This window comes from Anopheles ziemanni, chromosome 3, assembly GCF_943734765.1.
Source record: "Anopheles ziemanni chromosome 3, idAnoZiCoDA_A2_x.2, whole genome shotgun sequence".
NCBI lineage: Eukaryota > Metazoa > Arthropoda > Insecta > Diptera > Culicidae > Anopheles > Anopheles ziemanni.
In genome coordinates, this window is record NC_080706.1 from 21,740,428 (window position 1) to 21,762,371 (window position 21,944).

A 21,944-nucleotide genomic window follows, 5' to 3' on the forward strand; every position below is an offset into this window, starting at 1 on the left:
ACTTCTTCTTTGTTTGTTTGATTTTTTGTTTTCATGTTGTTTTTAAATGGTAATTAGATTATTTTATTCACTAGCTCTAAACTTTGAACTTTTTACAATTACCTTAAACACAATAACGGACAAACACTCTTGGACGAGTGTTTATTAATGTGTATGTATGTGTTTTAATTCCAGGTCATCTTGATGAGATTACGTTAGTACGTTAGATAAAATAAAACATTCTCTTTCGTTTCCTAACCCATTTTGCCTCTGGCTAATAAACTCTGCTTGTAGTGTACAATGGAATCGTGATCGTTCGCACAATCACTTGAAATTGCACCAAACCCGGGGCGGGTGGTTTCCCATCCCAACCCGGATAACGCTAAAAACATTACCGCTCGTCTCAACCCAACTCTCCCAACAGTCGCAACGCGCTTTCTGACTTGATAATTAATTTGGTATGCTTTAACTACTTTTGATTTGTATGTTTTACGGCCTATCTGCCCTCGGAGCCCACCAACTCCACACCGGTCCAGTATCCGGTTGGGGGCAACGGATTGAGTATCCCTTTTTAAAAAGTACGCCCGCACTGCCCTATGGCATCGCTTAAGATTTATTTTCACTATTCGACTATGTACCAGTATGTATATGCGCTGGAATTATGCCGGGCTCGGGCGCTAGCATGATGCCGGTGGCCGCCGCCGGTTCGTTCCTTGGTGTCCCGCCGTCTACCATCGCCGTCTGCGGGACCGAAAGTCGCTGTTAAGCCGCTGATAGGGTGGTGAACTCGATGTCTCCGCCGCGGGGCAGTATCAGGTCGGGATCTGCAATATAAACTGAAATTATAACGCAACGATGCAACGAAAGAAATCACAAAACAAACCGAAAGGGAAACAATAAACGAACGGAGCACACAAGCCAACGGAAGGGTGAAAGTGAAAGATGGAAAGAAAGAGGAAATTATATTTAGGTCGCTCAAGTGAGAGACAATCGGGGATAATGGAAACAACCGATAGTTTCACATTCCGTGGGATTTGTACCATGAAACGACTTGCTTTCTAAGGATTGATTTAGGTGAGCGTAACTTTTATTAATTTACCGTTTTCCCTTTTCAATTCAATGAAACTTAAAACGCATTTATTAATTCTTTTTCAAGCACATTTAATAATTAATCAACCTGAGAAAGCCGTTTATTAAACAGATTGCCCACCAATGCAATCTCTGCCTGTTTCACTCCATTGTTTGGACAAACACAAATTACCGTCATTCTCTTGGATGAAACCAAAAACGAAAAATTCTTCAACACTTAAAGATGCTTCGGTTGGTGTGAAGGTTCCGATTGTTGTCGAGTGACGAGCATAAACGAGTCTACTGTAGTACAAAACCCCAACCGAATGACGAGGGAGCGGCTACAACAAAGCTCTCCAGTACCGGCATCAAGATGATGATGGAGCAAGTTCTAGCCATTTGCTCGAGGAAAAGCACTCCGTTTCCGTTCCTGATGGACAACCGCGGTAGAGCACTGCAGCTGTGTCGAGCTTTCCTGGGGGGAGGGTGGCTACAAGGTCGGAGGGATGCTAAGCGTGAAAGGAAAGTGTATGTTTGTGTGTGTATGTGTGCTAGCAAATGGATTCTGGCACTTCCAGCCGACGTTCTTCGCACTCAAAACGAACGAAAACCGGGCCCCATCGGTTCCGGCTTGGCTTCAAATCATCTAACAAACACATTACATATTTGCATATGCAGCCCCAGGGACTGCCCCTCTCTTTCACTCCCTTTCTTGCTCCCCCTTCCACTCTCTCTCTCGCTATGTCCCTTCCTCAATTGGTGGGCATTTTCATTCCTTCCTTCATCGACAGCCGGACGCCGGTTCGAACCTGATTACGGCTTTCTGGTGCTGTTTGTGGTTATTCTATCGTCTGTTTTTTTGTTCTCCTCTTTTGCACAAACGTTGTTGTTGTTCGGCGAAGGGTCTACGGCTACCGGTGTGGCGCACTGGTTCATTTTCGGCCATATTAAAACAGCAACCCAAGGGCATCAGATTTCTCCGGCTCGTTTGTTTTGTCCGGTTGGGTTGGGAGGGGGGAAAAAATGAAATGTTTGGATTCGGTAGTGTATGTTATAGCTGGCTAGAATTTGTTTACCATGTGTAGGTGTTGAAATGAAAATTGAACATAATATTGAGTTATAGATCGAAAGAAATGTAGCACGAGAAGTTTGTATAACGAAGAGGAAAACTAAGGAGTAGAATGTTTTATAAAACGGTTTTATTCTAATTTTTGTATTTTATGAAACAACTAAAAAATACATGCTGCGTACTTTTATCCACTCTAGCGGCAACCCAAAGCATTGCCAAGGGAATTCCACTTCCAACTTCGGCCCAGGCCACGACTGTGCTCCGTATCGTGACCGTCTGTCCCGCATCGATACGATCCCACGCCACGCCGGAGCGGCAAAGTGTGGGAATTTGTTTAGGATTCCGTTGTTTGATTGGGTTTCTGCTCGCCGTCTGGCCGGAACACTGGACGTAGCACCGAACACATTGACACAGCATCAAGAGCCGGTCGGTCCTGATTGCGAATGCGCGACTTTACCGCAACACCGAGCGTCTTTCGGGCCGGGCGTGAAAGATTTTGGAAGCTCATCAATTTTTCTATTTCCATACACCGTCGTGCCGATCACGACGTCCACCATCACCACAAACAACACCGTGCCCAATCGTGGCGAGTGGTACGGTGGGCGTTCAACGAACAGGGTTTCCCACATGGGACCGAAGCCGGCGAAGCTTTGCGGAGTGCGCACAGATAAACAAACCGGCGGGTGTTTGTGCTTTGCCAGCAATCTACGTGCATAAGATTATTTGATGTGATTTCTCCGAGTGTTTACGAACCAGACAAGATTATGTGTCGTCTAGCTCGCCCGCAGGGAACATCGGTGGAATTCGGGTGCCGGTCGACGAACGGGTAAGCCGGTCCAGTTGCCGGCATGACGGAGCAATCATTTGATGCGGATGGAACGTACTTTCTGATGTCCTTTTGATTAATGTTGCCTCCGGTCGGAAGCGTTGAGCCCGGCCCGTCAGTTTTGTGTCCGGGAGCGCCGAGTGGGGGATAATAACGGTCGGCTGGAGGTGGGCTTTGAAAATTAATCATGTCAAATATTTTACTACAGCTGCACTTCAAAGTATAGGAGCGTTGTGCAATGATCATAAATCCAAACTATTCCGTACACAGAACAGCGATAAAGCACTGGGCGCCTCCATCCAGCCGGTAGTAATCAAACATCATAAATGACCATGCGTCTCCATTGGTAGAACAAACAGTCAGTTTTATCAATTAAAATGATCCTTGAGGTTTATATTGGAAATTGATTGAAAACCGAATAATTTTATATATTATTTAAGTTTTAATTTAATTTCCATGTCATTTGATATTTGCAACGTGAAGCCTCGCATCCACAGGATTTCAAAGAATGAAACTCCCCCAACTCTTAGGCTGGTTTTATTGCGTCAACCTATATTAAATACAAGCTTGACGCTCCAGTGACACTCGGTTAAAATGGGATGTAGGAAAGACTTGGGTATGTGTTTTACTCTTTATGCTTAAGTTATGCTTTCAAACTTTCTGCCAAAACTTTATTTGAAACACTTCTAAGAAATATCGGTCGAAATCGATTTGCTTCTGTATGACTTGAATTCGGTAAAAAACGGTATACTATGTGCATTTTAGGTCTACTAATCAGCTTAAGTGGTAGATAATATTTTATGCGGAATATTAAGATGTGCGCATCAAAACAAGCTACTCAGCTAAAACATCATTTCAAAATCACATGCTTAGCCTAATGCTTTTTCAATATGAAATACCTTGCAGACAGTCGAGGAAAGGTCACATTCCATGGAATATCAAGCCATAAGAATTTAGACAGATGACAGAAACGAATCTCTTTCCAACTATTAAAGAAATCTTAATTGAGATTATTTGCATTAAACGAATGAAGTACGTAAGATGGAAGTTGTCTGAAAGCCATCTATTACATAGTGCTTCAGATACTTGCGTGCGTATTAATGCTTCGTAACGAGTTGATAGAAATTGAAGGTTCTTCAAACCGTCACATCTATGCATGGAATGTCCATTGCATCTAGCCAAATGTTTATTTATTTTCGTCACATAATCCAACTGTTCTGTCGATACCAGCAAACGTTGAATATTATTAAAATTCTTTTCCCGACGTTCGGTTAAACGCGCCGAAACATTTATTCCCACTCACGCGTCACTGTGCCGGCGAAAGCTGACATAAAGTATTCCCGTGATTGCAAATCACACCCGGCACGACCCGGTCCGGCCCACGCCCCTCGCCATCTAGTGCCAACACCAACATTCCCAATATCGATCGTGTCTATCGCTCTCTGGGCTGCCGTCGCATAATTTTGCCACCGCCACCCACCGGTGAGAAGGGGCGGAAAAAAGCTCGTCTCTGGCGCTGGGCGGTTTCAGGTGAACGGTGAAGGTCGACGAGGCGGCGGCAGGTGTCGACCGACCACACTAATGGCACCGGCCGGGCATAGTTTGGCCACGCCGGGGATTGGCATGGGAGGGAAAAAGAACACCTGACAGGTTGTTGGCTCGAACCGTCCGTCCGTCCGTCCATCCGGACCCGGCGAACGCCGACGCGCGCTGGGCACGAGAATCTCATTTATTTATTGATTTGGATTATCATCATCACGTAATCGAATTTGCGTACTTTTGTGGTCCAAGCGTCGCCGGGCGCGCATGATGGACGGAGAGGTGTTCGGTTTTGTTTGTGGGTGCACGTGTGGGAGTTGAGGTGTTTTTTTTCTTGTTTTGTTCCTCGCATTGTTCACCTCCCGGGCGGTCGAGAAGGAAAAGTGAGTCGACGCGAACGCGTTGAAAGACCGAACGGATGGATGCTGCCCTCGGATGGCGGAGGGGCACGAGTAATGCAGGTGAAATTAAGTAAAATGAGATGGCAAATCTGAATTCCATTTGCTCCGACTAGGGTTTCCTATGTCTTGCGACCGGCCAGTAACGTCGGTTGGCATGGAAGGAAACATTTTTATCCCATCCGCAAAACCGTTGAGAACGGTCCGTTATCTTTCCTTCTCGTGGAAAAAGGGCTGTCGGAACGAAACAAAAGGAAGACGAAGTGGATCGCTGAACGGGAGGCAGAGGACGTGGGAATCTGCCACTGGGAAACTCACACCAAACCCAACATTAGCACAACCGACCACGGCATTGGGCGGGTGGGCACCAAGAGCCGGGATCGAGGGGGAAAAATTTGGGTTCCAAATGGAAAATGAACACCGACAGGCGGCGTCCGGAGTCGAAGAAAATTAAAGAGTTGATGCCTGACGGGTTGCTTCCGGGCGGAAAAAGGTTCCCATCTGACGGCCGTCGGAAGGTAACGAGCCATCATTTCAAGAAGTTTTACCCCGCGCTCGACCCCCCTCCCCCCTCCCTGGGATACCCGGATCTTTCGGGCGAAAGATTCTCACATTTGTAGGATCACCAAACCTACGAGTAGGAGCATTCGAATTTGATTTGATGCTAATGCGGTCCGGAGGAAAATGTCGGGGCTGTATTCGGGGTGTGGGAAGCGAGAGGCAACCGAGTGGGAGTGTTGGTGGAAGCCAAGGGCAGTTGAGATGATACCATCACGGGTTGTTTATCGCCTCATTCATCTTGTTGATATATGATACAATCGTCATTGATTGAATCGAAGGAAAAGCGGCACATTAATAGGATCGAGCATCAACCGCACACACACACATACACACATACACGCCTTCACCCATCGGGTGGGAATAGAATGAGTGCGGGAATCCCTTCAGGCAGTCGAAAGCCGGTGGGGGAGGAGGCAGAAATTTCCCTACAAGTGAAAACTCACATTCATCATCGGGGCTTTCGAGGGCAGAAATGTCTACGGATCGGGAAATGTTCTGACAATGCTAACCAAACGGCACCCAAACGAGTGTTGGAAAAACCGTCCGTGCCCACCATCATGCCCCAAGCTGGAAGGAACGTATCGTATCGTGTTGTTAAGAAGATAGGAAAAATGCTGAGCCGAGGAGAAAAAAAAAGAAAACCCCGAAAAATAAAATCGCTGCTTTCTGGGAGCGATTAAGAATCCAACGAAAAGCCCGACGAACCGTGGAACGGGGGATCCGAGGTCGGCCGGGGGGCCGGGAAGAATACACCGGTGCTCCAAGATGATGTAGGCAGCGGGATTATGTTTCCAGGAAAATTGGGTACTTTCGAGCATCTGCATAACGAACGCCACACGTCCGGCCGCTCAATCCGGGCGCCTCCCGCTATGGGTGGAAAACCCATTTGCTACAGCACACGCTGCGACCCCTTAATGGCCACCCCTCCGGTAACAGCGGCGAAGGCGACCGGCTTTCGGTAATCAACGTGGGATTGAGTTCCTTTTAAATAATGGATCGGTTCGCTTATGATTTGTCGGATCGAACGGGTCGCTGCGTAAGCCGGGTGGGGTTAACCCCCCGTTCGATACATTATTTATGTAGCAAACATTGAATGGCCCAATTCAACGTTACACTGTCAATGCTTATTTGACTGGGTTGGGCGTTATTTTGTGACTAATGCCCTATTCGAAGACGATATTATTGCACGCGTCGTGACGCAAGTCTGTAGAGGACAATGAAAACAGCTCGGTTCGGTTGGTTTTTATTGCTTAAATAAAAACTGACCGGGATGTGACACCAAAATTAAATGTTAGTAAAAAGAGGTTTCTCCTTTGGCACGAAAATATTTGCTATGAAACAGGAGTATTTTATTATTTCTCCAACAAAACGAGCCAAGAAGTATCATTATCAGAGCATCAAAGTCTTTTTTTCGCTTACAGGAGTATCTCAAACCAATTTCCTGATCGTTCCAAAACAAATGAGTTATTATTATTTAGTTTATAAAATGCACTGTCAGTGAAGAAGAAACAGAAAAACGATAGGTTAAGGGGATGTTTTTGTTTTTTTTCAACCGCTTAAGAGAACATTTTCCCACTGCATCGAGACAATATGAAACGTATAAACAAATGAAAATCCATAGTGAAAAAAACAAACAAAATCCGTGTAGAAAAAAAACCGTGCTCAATGTTTTTTGCAAGTCGTTTCAATGGCATCCTGCGAACATCGATACACTTTCCCGCTGGAAGAACACTCCGAATCGTTTTGCATCAAGCACGATCTGGGAGCATCGTCAGCGAAATAAATCTTCTCCCGAGGGGACACCACCCGGCGCTCACTACTTACCGTTAAGACTAGGTTGTGAATACTGTACAAATCCTTCCGATACGTAACGACTACTCCTAATGGTGGACGAGGCACGGCTGCAGCGTACATCCAGCTGGCGCTGATACTCATCATCGAATACATCGTCCTCGGCGTACATCGATGGCACATCGGTTCTGGCAGGTCTGGAAGGAGAAGAGGAGTGTTAGAAGAGGCGGTGGGGCAAATGGTACGAGAAAAACGGCAGGCGAGAAAGTTGCCAGCAATCGTCAACACCGATGCCCGATACTGGCTCTCGTTTGTTTCGTAGCGAACGGTTCCATTTACGCTTTCATGTCGAGGCATCCTTATAGACAACACCTACTGGAGTGTCATTCTTCTGCCATGCCGAGCCGGTTACGATGAAGCGCTCGCATTTTCCCTGGGGCGCAGGCTGGCGTTTGCTTATCACTTTTATGCCCACTGCGACTAATTGCAGAATCGCTTGTAATTATTCCCGCATCCGTGTCGGAGTCGAACGGAGGGTCCTTTTGCGTGGCTGCATGAGAAGGTTGGCTGTTATTAACAGATCCATCAAAAGTCACACGCCCAAAGGATCGCTCCGAAACGGTGCAATAATTATTCCCCAAACCGGTGGGAGGAGGGTGGGGTTGAAGCGTCACCGGATCGAATCGATACGGCTCAGCGTCAGCAATTCATTTTCTTCCGCAACCAGCGCAAGAGAACGAGCGAGACGGAGACTTTCTTCGGGAGCTGGTCGGTGTTTCCCATTCCCAGGCATCGAAGCGGCTCAAAGGGCGAGTCTCTGGAGCTTTCCCGTTGACTTGCTCCAATTGAACCATTGAACCATAAAGTCACAGAAATTACGTTATCAATTTAAACAATCTAAGTCATTTGTCCCCGGAACGGTGCCGCTCACTGCAGCAAAAGCTCTGCAGAGAGGCAAAAACCATCGAGCAAGACGATGCCCACGCCATCCCCGAGGAAATCGAAGCACGGGCCGGACGAGCGAGGAAGGCACCGTGGGCCATCGGGAGGGATTCCGTTTTGCCGAAAGCACTTTTCTTCTCCGGCCCCTTCGAACGAGGGCCTTCGTTTTGCGCCCGGCGTGAAAACTCTGCAGGCATTCGGTTTTCGGCCGGCCCTTCGTCAGACAGCCTAATGGCGCCCGGGAAATGCGTCCGCTCGACGTCTTCTTCGGCGCCGGTAGGGAAGGAAGCTGACCAGGCAGCGAGGGGATTTATTCGCCGAAACGCGCAAACCCAACGAACGAGCTGCCAGGGACCGGAGAAAACTGCTCGTTTCGACCGTCGGCCCCCGTCCGCCGCCGACCCGATCGTTCGCGCCGTAGCATCATTAACCCTCGGGATTAGTGAAGACGGAAAAATGACGCATATCATTATTTCTGCCACCCGCCACGAGTTCGTGCCACTGACCGGGTGGATCTGTTTCCGATTTCGAATCATTCAAATGAAACGAACGAATAAAAAAAGCGGTCCAGAAACCGGAGCCGGAAAGCAAAAGGGCAAAAAGGACCAACACCATCACCAGGGACGTCAGGTCACCTTTTGCACGGGACGAGGGACGAAGGCGAAGGAAAACGATTGGAATTTGCGTCCGACCGGAGCAGAGCCTCCGTTTCACCATCCGGTTTTGCAACGATACGATGGAAATGATTGTTTTGGAGCTTGTTATCGCCGCACACAATCGAATGTACCGATTCGGTCCGTTCGACGGTGGCATAAATGATTGACCAACAAAATGGTGGGGAAAATTTAAAATCATTCAACCGGCCGTAACAATTTGCCGGCACGATAAATTGCGTTTGGTTCCGATGTAAAATATGGTGAACGGGCATTCTGGACCTTATGGTGTAGTTATGAAAATTACCGAAAATCAATTATTTGTTTTGTAGCGTAGTAATGGTTGTTCCCTTAGCTTACTGCTTTCGCTCCTCGTTATTTAAACAGCTCTTAATGTCCTCGACATGCGTTTTGGAAAGTTTCAATAAAAACACTTTTAGTCAGAGGCGGTTTAAGCATTTTAGAGGGCCCACGCGGCTATAATTTGAAGCTCCTAATACAAACATATTATATATACCAAACATTTTTTCATTTAAAAGTCATAAAATTTCAATCAAGATCAAACCAAAAATAGTATTGAAATTTAGATTCAACTAAAATTTACTTCTATTTTTTGCATTAAATTGTTTTTTATTTGGCTAATTTCATGCGATATCATGCGACAATAAGAATTTAATGTTTTACTCTTAAATAAAGTAGATTTTCAGTCGTTTTCCAACTGAAAAAGTGTTCTTTGTAAAATGCTAAAAAAGGATAATAGATTTTTCATTATCTCTATGTTTTTAAATGTGCAGTACAGTACTTTGGCTTATCCAGATATGTCCATTATACTCAAACCATTCTGCGAAAATTCCTCTTTTACATGAATTCTTTGAGCCGATGACTCAAATATACGTTGATGAATCAATCTTTTCATTTTAACCCCAACAAAAACAGGAGAATGGTGACGTTTGAATACATTTTCTTCATCAAAACTCAGTTCTGATAATTCAGATGTATCGTTCTTACCTTTTCATATTCTATTTTCATTCGAAAAGTTCCTATTGAAAATTCTAGGAACTGTTTAGTGTGTTTTATGTACGCAAATTTCTCAGACCTTTCCATGGTAAAAAATGTCAACGTTTCCTATTCGGTGACAAGCAGCCATTTTGTTGGAGAAAATTTTGCTTTCGAACAGAAGAATTCGTTTTTAATTGGTCCATTGTCTAGATAGCATCCCAAATTAAGCTTGTTAAATTAAACCTACTCGAAATGTCACATAAAACGAAACCATCGACGAACGGATTAAATGTCATACCGCAGGACGCTTCAACACACTCGTACACATCGAGCATCCGTACAGTCCCCAAAATCCGGCAATGGCCATCAGTATGCAGTGCCCAAACGGCACGACTAGAATAGAATGATTAACTTGATTATGGCTTTGAGGTTTACTATGTGCTGCTGCGCTCGAGGTCGAACCGTCCGCTGGGCATCAGCATGCCATCACGGGCCGCACTTGTCAAAGCCATACGGAGCGATTCAGTGCATCCCAGCGGGAGGGTCCTCCTTCATCGTGAGCTGAGTGCCATTTTGCCATCATCCGGCCGAAAAACCGGGCTCAATGCACATCCGGACAAGCTCTCCAGGCAAGCGCAACCCGGGTATGGCCACTCCACGCCGAATTGCCCCACGCTCGTGGTAACGTTTGTTGGAAACACATATGACAACCTTGCCGCGCCGACGCTACGGGACACTTGGCCGTGTCGGATGTGCAACTAACAAAAATGTTTCATAGAAAACAGGTTTCTTTTTCGCCAACCACCAACAACCAGAAATGGTTACCGGGCTTCGCTTACCGCATTCGCTTCCGGACTTCCTGCGGCTCGGGTGGCTTCGGTCGTTTCAGCCGGCATATCGCCACGAAGCCGGCGACGATAATTGAGGTTATGATGACACCTACGGCGGCCGCTACTGCGGCAAACATGACCATCTGCGACTGCTGCTTCTGCTTGTCCTGGTGGGACGTTTCCGCCGGCGTCGGGTCCTCCGAGATGATGGTTTCGTCCACTGCGCAGAATGAAGGGGAAGAGATGGAAAGAAGTCGACAAACATTGCCTTTTAGTTTTACTGCATCCATGAATAGACGGTTATTTGGATCTATTAAAATAATGTATGTATAATGTTCAATCATTATGTTCCTATCTGCAGTCATTGGAGTTATGAGTTTTGGGCAATTTTCTTTATGAGAAAAAGTTTCCACTTAGTCGATCGTCTTTATTACTCTGCTCTCGTTTTTGCTTCGTCGCTTTCGAAAATAAAACCAACTCAATCCCAATCGAACAACAATTTGTATCATGATTCGTTCACATTTTGACAAAAAATAAACTCCGGATCCCATCCATCTGCCGCGTTACGGAAGGATTATGCCTTCTCGCTTAATCTATCCATTACTCAATCACTTCATAAACCCTGCTCGAATGTGCTCGGGATATAAAAGCTGCTCCTTATCGCAACATACATAGAATCAACCTGTTCTATCACCACAAACCATACACATGGAAGAAAGCGGCAAGAACGGGTTTTGCCTTAAATCCCCTCCCCTATCCCCGAACGGGGCCATTCCCACCGGTCACGGGCCAGCAGCATGGCCGGGTCGGCCTGTCATGAGTTTCGCTCACAAATGAAAACATAAGATTGATGGTTATTTTATACCGTGAGCGATCGATTGGGGCCGAAGAAATGCCCTTGCACACTTTCGGCGTGCTTCCTTGTTTCGGCGCTCTTCGTTATGCGTCAACCGTCTTTCCCTCAGCCCGTAAAACCTTTTTCCATCCACCCACCCACCCAACAGCCGCCGCCGGAGAGGATTGGCCTGAAATTGATTCCTTCAGTCAAGCACGCGAACAATCGACGGATGCTATCGGTGACGGCCCGGCCCACGGGGGTGGGTGTGCGGTGGGTGGGGTTAGGTGCGTATGCAAAACCTGGGTTTGCATTCTCCAACCGATGCCGGGCCAAGGCCGGAGAAAATTTCCCCGGAAAACCTTTCAAAACCGGGCTCCACACGGTTCGCGTTGCGATGAATGTGTACATGTTTCCATTCAACCTTCGCAATCATTCAAACAAAAAAAAAAAGAAAAGTTAAAAAGGAAAACGAAGGCGTGAGGGTCAGATAGAGGAAAATAGGAGAAACCACCTAAGCCCAACTAAAGCAGTGAAAGCAAAACATGATCAACATTTTTCTTCCATCAGATGCTTTCCGTTTCCGATGCCGACGAGCTCGAATGACGGAGGAGGGGGGAAGAGAGATGGGTTGGAAGGGAGGATTGGTGAAAATAGAGTAGAAAAATCATTCACACTCAGTTCAGCGGTTAGCAGCCGCCGGGCCGGGAAAACCCACCGAACGAACCGGAACCCGGAAACGGATGAGAATGATGCTGGAAAAGTCACACACAAGGGTGGAAAAAAGCCTGGGAAAACTACCGCGCGAACGTCGAAAAGCGCAAACCAAAAGAAGAAAAAATAGAAGAGGACATTCACGGAACGGCCGATCCATCCCGGTCCCGGGAAAACTCCCGTTGCTAGTTCCCATGTGTGAATAAACGGCCTCACGGATGCACAATGGCATGTGTGGCAAGAATGAAATTAAATCCTTCCCCCTCCTCGCACGGTCACTCTTTCGCGTGCCTTTTTTTCCTGATAGCGTAGCCCGGATGTGACAGAAACATTGCATTAGCTCGGCGAGACGACCGCTCCGTGATCCCTGTGATTCGTGCCATTTGAATACACACAAATCGGAGATCATATGTTTCAGCATGATTACGTTTCACTTTTTTAGTAGCTTCAGGGCTCGGGAGTTTGCAACTCGGGTGGATTTGACGATGCTTTTGTTTGCTAATATACCTTCCGGTTTTTAAAGTTTGGTAATGGCATTAAATTTGTTAAGGACTATGAAGTATTTTGAAGGGATGGTGTCATTAATGCAACATTTTAATTGGAAGTTTTAAACAGATGTCTTTCTATTTATCTTAAAGAACATATTACTATTAGGATCTCTAAATCACACCATTTCTATTATTAAAATCTCATGTAAACGACAAAGTTAACTGTTTTCCAACGTGCTATCGATGCTCGTCTCGTGCAAAACTGGGCGAGCTTTGTAACTGGAATTTGTGTCGTCTCGAGGAAACGGAAGCCTACGGCAAACGGTACGCCGGATGCATTAGCGAGCACGAATCTAATTGAAGTAGTTTCCGGAAAAACCCATCCGGATCGTGTCCGTTGCGGAGCCGGTGAGCCGACCGCTAGCGCTGAACTTACCGTACGGTGGTACGAGCGCCGAACCGACGCGCACCTTATCGATAACGAACGGTGGATCACTCTTGCCCTTTGCGTTGACGGCGTACACCAGCAGCTGATAGTCACGTCCCGGTTCTAAGCTGTGCAATTTAAACTGTGGTATCTGCTCCTGGATTCGGAATAATGGCGCTAATGTGGCCTGCGGACGAAAATAATAAACGAGAGTGCAGGATTAAGTTTTAATTGCTGGCATTTTCCGACATGCTTGTTGTTGCGTGCGCCGCTGGGTGGCGGGCAGGGGTGTAAGTGATACGGACGTTGGCTCCACGCCGGTAACATGGTAATGGTACGGTTCGGTTCGGATCGGCACACTCATGAATCATGCACCATACACCGGTTGCCCTGCGGTTCACATTGGGAAGGATTTCTAGTTACGCCTCGAAGGGAACGATGGAGCACTCGGATGGAGCGTTCTCGAACCGACCGAGACAACATCATCCACGAAATTATGTTTACGGTATCTTAGAAATTATAAGAGCATGGATATAAAATACTTCAATTAAAAATTTTCATTTCGCTTCGAATATGAAAACTGTCTGGATTGAAGTTTCCAGTTGATTTTTTGAAGGAATGTTTCAGAATGTTTCTCAGCGTTGAAAAAGTATTTTTTGAAATTACGAGATACAGTTGATATCTTTCTAGCCATTTTTCCTATCACTGCTTCCGTTGACGTCATAAGGGAGTGGCGAGTGCGCCCTAAATCTGTGCATGAATAACCTACAACAAGTCGCAACTTCATTTCCAACGGCATTCCAACTTTTCGGTTCGATTTCCCGCAGTTCAGAGTGCACATTCTTTCGCCGATGGTGCCTATGGTTCGCTGCGAAATCACCTCCAGGCACCGGAAACGAACCAGCACACAGAAACACACACATATGCGCGTACAATCGCACAAACAGAGAAACAGCACGTTGCCAACGTCCGGGTCGGGATGGATGCGAACAAACAAATGCCATTACCTGATCGTTCATGGTGGAAATTTCATTATCGATCTCCGTCGGTGGGCCCCGGGTGAAGTCCAGATTGTAGGCCAGCGGGGCCGAGCCACCGACGACCTCGAGCAGAAACGACTGCATTAGGCCACCGTCGCTGCCCGCCTGGCACACCACCTCCGGCACGGTGTCGTTGTGCAGCTCGCAGTTCCGAGGCGTATCCGGAATCTCTGCGTGTTCCGATTGGGGGCGGGAAACGTCGTCGTTGTCGTCGTTGTCGTCGTCGACATCATCAGCGGCGGGCGGAAATGAGTCCACAGATGGCCGCCGGGCAGATAGGGCAGCGATGGGAGCGCGAATGGAAGAACGTGAACATCAGCATTTTTAATTAAACGCCGTGAAAGGGGACCATATTTGGGCCGGGTAGTAACCGGGCAACGGCCAACCTTGAGCGCTGGCAGCACTTGAACGACGAACTTCTTTCCGGAACCTAGGAACAAGCCGTCCGAGCTCCAACTTCCAACCAGTAATGAGGAGGGATATTCGCCTTTTTTGTTGAGTTTTGCGCCCTCCCCCAAACAACGCACACGATGGCGTTATTTGATTTGGCACTTCTCATTTATGGAACCACTGCGGTTCGTCTTTTTTTTTTTATATCAGCGATAGCCTGCGCGCCAAACCCATCCATTCCAGGTGGAACACGGAACTGCAGTGTCCGTCGGCGGTCCTATTGGTTCCTCGGTTCCGGGAGTCGGTAGCCGTTCAGTGCTGCGCATCGAGAGGCGATTGAAAAACACACTGGAAAAACGTACTTGCGGGTAAAATATGTATCAGACAGGGCACCGTCTGGCGGCCGACATTGTTGATCGCCCAGCAGGCCAGTGTCACCAGCTCCGAGTCCGACTGGGGCAGGTGGGTCATGGTGCTAACGAGGCCGTGGGAGCTGATGCGCGAGTTCAGCACCGGTGACACATTTCGCGTGTTGTTGTACGTCCAGCTGAAGCGTACGCCGTCCGGTGGATCCGCTTCCACCTCGCACTTGACGTGCAGCGAGTGCATGTTCAGCGATCCCACCGACGTTTGCTCGGTGCCCGGTTTGCAGCGGGGTGCAACTGGAATAAAGAAAAAAAAAACGAAAACGCAAAAGAACATTGATTACTTGTGTCGCACAATGAAGCACTGTGATGGAAAATTGGAACAATTACATACATTTTACTACAATCTTTCACAAAACGTTGCCGATAGTAATGACAGTTGCGTGCATGGCTTCCTTAGGTTTCATGAACTTTAAAGAATCGCTAGAATTGTATCTTCCTTGCCTTCACAACTGTCTGCTGAGCAGATAAGACACAATCGGTGGCCGTTTTTCTGTCATTCTTTTCTTTTTCGTCGATATATAGAGAGGAAAATGCATACACTTCATTCAAACTCTCGAATGCCTGGTCGCTTCACTACCATATGCATCCTTTCAAAACCGTGCGTCACCCAAATGAATAGGGCCTGGCTTTGCCGAAAGGAATCTCCGGAGCAGAAAAGTGAAATGCCTTTTCCGTACGCCAGAATACCGGGAACCCGACGACCAAGGATCAGCATTAAGTCGTTCCCTGGGCGGCCATATTGCAAAAATGGACGACTTTTGAGCCGGTCGTTGGTATGCTTGTTGCGTAGTGTACTCCGTGTGCAAGGAGGCGCCTGAGCCTTGTACACACATTGTATTCAGGTCCTTTTACGAAAAACTATCCTTTCTTGCCGCCTTCGGTGGCCTGGATATACTCGGAGTAGTTACGGGGTGCATGAGATGCTGGCACGGTTGGTTATGAGATTGCTGAAGAGTTGTGAAACGAGCATTTTTCTTTTTCTCTTTCTAAACGTTAGCTTTTCTCATGTGCTGCCCGGTGCGTGTGTAGAACGGAATGTTGTACAAAATAAGGCAAGATGTCGTTTCGAACGACCAAGCAGCGTTGACAGAAAGCTTGTTTGCAGCTAAGTCACTAAGTTCTTGCTTGCTAACATCATTAGTTCTAGAAAATGTTTAAAAAACAGCAATAATTTGAATGGATCTTAGGGATCTCAATCGTTTTGTCGATGTTGAAATGATACACTGAGTATACTACAATTACATCGGAGTATATTTTAGATATAAAAAAGTAAGTTAAACTAAATGATGATGACACACATACTTTGCCTTCCATTAGATGAGATGCTCTACTAAATTCAACAAAAGAAAGAGAACAAAACAACCGAATAAAAAACCTCGTCCCTTAACATTTTAAATTTCAAGCATGGCGTGCTCCAATTTCTGGAAAGTACCAACAAGCACACAGGAACTCCTTTGCCCGAACTCGTACAGCGTGCGCGAATTGTTTGAATTTACGAAACAAAAACAAAACAAAGTATCCTCTTTAGCGGAAACGCTCTCGCTCGTATCCGCTTTTCGGTGTATTGTTGCGATTACGCTGAATGCGACCGAACCCGGCGGACACGGAGGTTAGTGTGCCCGATAAGAAACCCACACAGGACTGCGGCAAGTCTTTGCGGACCAACATACCCAGGGACGGGGCACAGAAGCGGTGGGAAATCTTTTCACCCGTCTCCGTTCATTCATTATTCAGAATTGTTAATTCCATCCCTTTCTTTCCCAACCGTCACCAGCCCCGGTAGGACCAAGTTTTGCATCTCCATCCAAACCACCATCCTTCTCTGCATTACCGGGCAACCTCCGGTGGGATCGTCCCGCATGCCGAGCGTGCACTAAGGCAAACAGAAGTAAGCCCGGTAACTTTCGGGTCAAAATATTAACCATTTATGCTCTCACCTCCGGTAAGCGACACGACGGTGGTGGCGACGTGCGGGGAAAGAAAAAGTACAGGAGCTAGCAAGGGGTTTTTCTAATTGAAGCTTTCGGCTTTAAAGAGCCAAGGTGCGGGCTCAAGCCGCATCTATTAATGCCCTTCAAATGGGATAACGCTTTTTGCACATTTTCCCACTTGTTTGTACATTTAGTGCGTATGTAGAATGAAAACATGGAAACCCCCTAAATATTTAACTCCAGTCATGAAACAGGGCTCAAAGTGGTTGTATCTTGGAGGTGGCAACAATCTCTAAATTCGTTTGATAAGAAAGAAGAGAGAAAGAGAGAGAGAGAGAGAGAGAGAGAGAGAGAGAGAGAGAGAGAGAGAGAGAGAGAGAGAGAGGAGAAAGAGAGTAACAAAAAAGTACCAACTCCCAAAATTGTACAAAAGCCAAACACTAAAAGCGAGCCCGGGGGTACATAAAAGACGGAGACGTCTTTCGCCATCGTAGACGGAAAAATGGGAAAAACCTTCCGAAACGGAAATATTATTATCTCTCCTTTATCCGACCCGCGTCCCGTGCACGGCGGAAAGGATAAAACGCCTACGGACAAAGAGCGAAAACGTCCGTGGCTCAGGCTCAACAGGAGCCTCGTTCGGGTGGAACGGTGCCTTCAGGAAGGAATCTCGCTAACGAATAAGCAACTAAGTACCACACAAAGCCCCTCAGGCTAACGGTAAGGAGAAGGCACAACGAGGGGGGTGGGGGAGGGAGCATTTCTCACGGAACCGGTGAAAGAGCGCTGGCGGAACTGGTCCTGATTATCGCCGCCGGGAATTCGCTGCGCCTTTGTTTGCCTTCTTCCAGGCTAGCGCAGCCATTTCCGAGTGGCCATTTTGGTCCTGATTCATGTGCGGGGGGCTAGGGGACAGCCGGGCCCGCTGCTCCACCACCCCCCTCCTTCCGGAATATCGTCGATGCGGTGCTGATACGTTACTGATAGCACATGACTAGCAACATCGCTTGGCTCTCTGCGTGGTCCCCGTTCGATGATTATCGTTTGTTATTCTTTATGCTTGGGTCCATTTTATTCAATTATCTCTATGATGTGTGCACTGTACTTTAGCTGCCCCAATAACTGATTCGAAAGCGGTCGAACGGGGCGAAGGATTATTGGGGAATGCTGGCGTAGTGTATAGATCTAGAGACTAATCTTGTTACCGCTTATTTCCCTTGAAAGCATAACTGTTTGATTATTTTCCTACATCAAAATCAACACGCTCGATTGATATGTCGGTGGAATTATTTATTAAGCGGATTTGAGAACCACTGTTTGCTTAGGTAAATAATCACAGGTAAATAAATGACTCTGTTGATGGTTACCCCGGTGATTTGTATCCGCTCCCAAGCAGTGTATCGAATAGACAAAATCCACTCACGGTCGGGCAAGAGCACAGCTTAAAGTTTTCTCCCCACCGTCATCCGTTCGGTCCGCTACTTTGCGTGAAAGCCACCCTAAAGAGGTCCACTGAATATCTTATAGCAGACCGGCGCGGCGTCCGTTTTTACAGCGATGGTGGCACTATAAAATCCCAACCCATCGGGGTGTCATTTGTATCCGACTCCGATGGGAGCTGCTTTAAAGCCCGGCCCTTCATCGACGTTCATTTTCGTGCTCGTTCGCTTATCGGTGGCGTTTCTATCCCAACACGTTATAGACGCCGTCGCAGATGGTGGCTAGCGCAACACCACGGAAACACTGAAGCCGGGTGATCTTTTATCATGAATCAATTATGTATTTTCTAGCCACGTTTCCTCCTTTGCACCGAACTCTCTCTCTCTCACACACACATACACACACCGTCCAGTGCCCCTCGGCCAATTTACATTTAAATAGGCCTCGATTATAAAAGCGGCATCATATTCCAACCACGGGCAGGATTGGAGGATCTCCGACCCCGGGGGAGTAGTATTTTTTTTTTGCCGGGCCAACCTACGCTCGACCGTTGACCGAGGTTATCGACCATCGAACATTTATTGGACGGATGGTTGTGTTTTTTTAAATTTCTTTGTTTTTTCACCTTCCCCTCTCAACACGGTGGACATTTATCTATCTACGTGGGAAGCTTCCGGGGCCAAATGAAGGACACAAAACACACACCAAACACGAACACAGATGGAGAGAGCGTTAAATTTTCATGGTTTTTCAATTATGGTAATGGTCGTTGGCGGAAAATACGACCACCATAATTACGATGAGTAAATGCAGCATGCGAGATTGCAGGTTCACCCTCGGCAGCGGACTGGTTCGGCCAAAAAAAGGTACGATGAAAATGTTGTTAGTTATAGCAACCAATTTGGAAAGAAAGGGCAACAGAATTAATAAATGTACGGTGTGGTTTACGCAGCGCAATAAAAATGCATTTTAATTTCACTGAAACGAGGGGGTTGCAGTATAAAATAGTGGATATCCGTTGTTTTCAATGATTAGACAAATTATTAAAAATCAAAACATGCAGCTTTGAAAGGCACAATAGTAATACGTGGAAATTTTGCTACATGGTTTGTGTTTATTTTTTTTTCTCTAAATTTTCTACCGAAAATCTTCATGTTGAAGGAAGCAAGGGCATGAACTATCGTAATTTAATGAAAACTGTTTTCTTGAAATTCAATTTATCTTGTCATGTAAAAATTTTGCTGTGTAAAGTTGTTTAAGTAGGAAAATAAGGCGTCTGTTTTTTAATTCTGTTGAAACATACTCGACTGGCTATATTCTTAGTTGAAATAGACACGAAGAGTCGGGTTTACTTACACTGTATCTTGAGCGTCAACGATGAGCTGCGTGTTTCCCCTTCCGTGTTGGATGCGGCACAGGCATACGAGCCGGCACTTTCCCGCTCCAGCTGAGTCAAGTACAAGGTTTCCCCATTTTCACCGGACATCCTCATGTTCTGTTGCGGGGCGATGGAAAGAAAGAACGAGAAAAGGAAAACATGTAGCAAATGGTGAAAAACATTCCAAGATGCGTCCGTAGACGACGACGACGAGGAACGGCGATGAGCGGCGACAATGGCGTGAGTACGACACCCGAGCGGATGATGATAAAATAAGTATGTTGGTAAAAGGCGAAAGCACTCGGGCCAGTGCTCCGTGACATTGCGGGTTTCTGCGGAAACAAGAGCGCATCATTAGCGCCGTTCGCCACCGTCTTCCAGCTGAAGCCGATATGGGGCGCGGTTTCCGAGGACAGTGCGGTCTCCAACTCCCGAGCGACAAACTCCGATCGATCTCCGGACGAACCGGGCTAATGATAGATCTCGTTGCGATAGATGAACATTTGTTACAAATCTTTAGCTGCCATGTTTGGATGAAAATGTGCTTGTTCGCGCGCTCGGTCGTGCGTCCTTTCGACGTGGTTTCTTTTTCGGTTCGCCGATAAGTGCACCCGGCACTTTGGAAGGTGTCGCGCACTGCTGAAGGTCGTTACGGACAAGCAACTGGGAGGACTTGTAAGAACACTTTCCACGCGGTGAGGACGAGACGGACAAGAGGGAGGCAGCCATGTTAGCGACGAGCGGGAGAGGACCTTGGGAACGAAAGCGCAGCGTACCAGGACTATGTTCGGTGGCGAAGGTCGCGGTGCTTGGATGAGGTAAAAAATCGAGGTATAATTGAACTGTCAAGTTCGTACGCTTGCAAACCCCGATTGCGTGTTGAGCCATCGGTTCGGTTCGAGCAGCCAGTTGCAAGCGCTCAACCTCAGAAAAGGGATAAGTGGAAAGGAAAATGCTCCACCAAGCCAAGGGCGAGGCTCCAATTCCGGCCAATTTATCCTCACGTCTGCGCTGGATTACACTCGTTACGTCGGTTGGCGGGGTTGCCAGTTGTCAATCGGCTGATAGACTTGCATAACTCTGGCTCAACACTGGGTTTAGATAGATTGTTGCAAATGTTCAAACAGAATGCATCTGTTTTTTTTAAGGATTGCATGCTAAGCGTTTCAATTGAAAAGATGAAAATGTTTGAATTAATCCAAAATGTTTGAAAAGCAAAACCATTAATTCAACACTCAAAAAGTCATTGGTGATGACAACATAGTATTTGAAAAAGTAATTCTTTCCCCTAAATGCCTTCAGTACCGTTGAAACCAGCAAAAACCAGAGCGAAAAACAGTTTGCCCTCCCACGAAAACACAAACAGCCGATTACCGAAGATTGACTTCACAAACCGTCACTCCTATTAATCGGTAAACTTCAAGCGATATTCTGGTCACTTCGTGCTGCGAAACGTGCTGGTAGTACTCAGTTGGAATGATTGCAATCGAAATGGTGGACGAGATAGAAAAAAGGCAAACCAAAAATCTCCCCAACTTTAGCTATTTGGTTTCACTTAACTTTTGCCAGAAAGTCGGTCGGTCTTTGATCAAACAGACCATGTTGGGGCGTTTGGATGCCGGGTAGGGCGACTGGCGACATGAAGAGTTCGCAGAAAAGCGTACGTCGTTCTCATCCTTGCCATTCGAACACGGCTAATAACAATTCCGTTTGACACCCACGCCACCGCCATCGCCACCACCGACCTTCGCCAAGGGATGGTAAAGCCGGAGGGTTACGACCGAAAGCCGTGCCAAGTGAAGCCCTTGCGCACCGCACGGATGACGCCGGGCGTGCGGGTGTGGAGACATCCAACAATCACTGGGAAAATTAATTAGTTTTATCTTCGCTTTGCCATCGAAATGTCTGTCATCTATTTGATCCTGTTCCAGCGACCGACCACCACCACCACGCTCGCCCCGGGTGCCCGCGTTTTCCCCAATCGATCCCAAAAGTTACACATCTTAGGAATTCGTTTAAAACCGGCACGAAGGGTCGGTCGAGCTCACATACACATAAAAGAAGGGAAACCCGACCGGTCGGCAAGTTTAAATTACGTCAATGGACGGCCCGAGGGGGGCGGTCCGCGGATATCCGATGCTTTGCCGAATCGAAAAGCAATCCGGCAGCCTTCGCAAAGCGCCGGCGAAGGTTGACCAGAACGTTGATTCCCGGAAAA

At 47.0% G+C, this 21,944-nt stretch overlaps 1 protein-coding gene across 1 annotated transcript in view; it reads right to left on the reverse strand.

Annotated features, from left to right (window-relative positions):
- Positions 1–741: 741 nt before the first annotated feature.
- Positions 742–21,944, reverse strand: part of LOC131284344 (hemicentin-2) — a 62,806-nt gene continuing 41,603 nt past the window's right edge. The window contains exons 9-15 of the mRNA XM_058313200.1: positions 19,705–19,843; positions 14,912–15,211; positions 14,127–14,329; positions 13,129–13,306; positions 10,665–10,875; positions 7,265–7,428; positions 742–803 (exon numbers count right to left, since the gene is read on the reverse strand). Coding sequence (XP_058169183.1) covers positions 742–803; positions 7,265–7,428; positions 10,665–10,875; positions 13,129–13,306; positions 14,127–14,329; positions 14,912–15,211; positions 19,705–19,843 — 1,257 coding nt within the window. The remainder of the gene's footprint in view (positions 804–7,264; positions 7,429–10,664; positions 10,876–13,128; positions 13,307–14,126; positions 14,330–14,911; positions 15,212–19,704; positions 19,844–21,944) is intronic.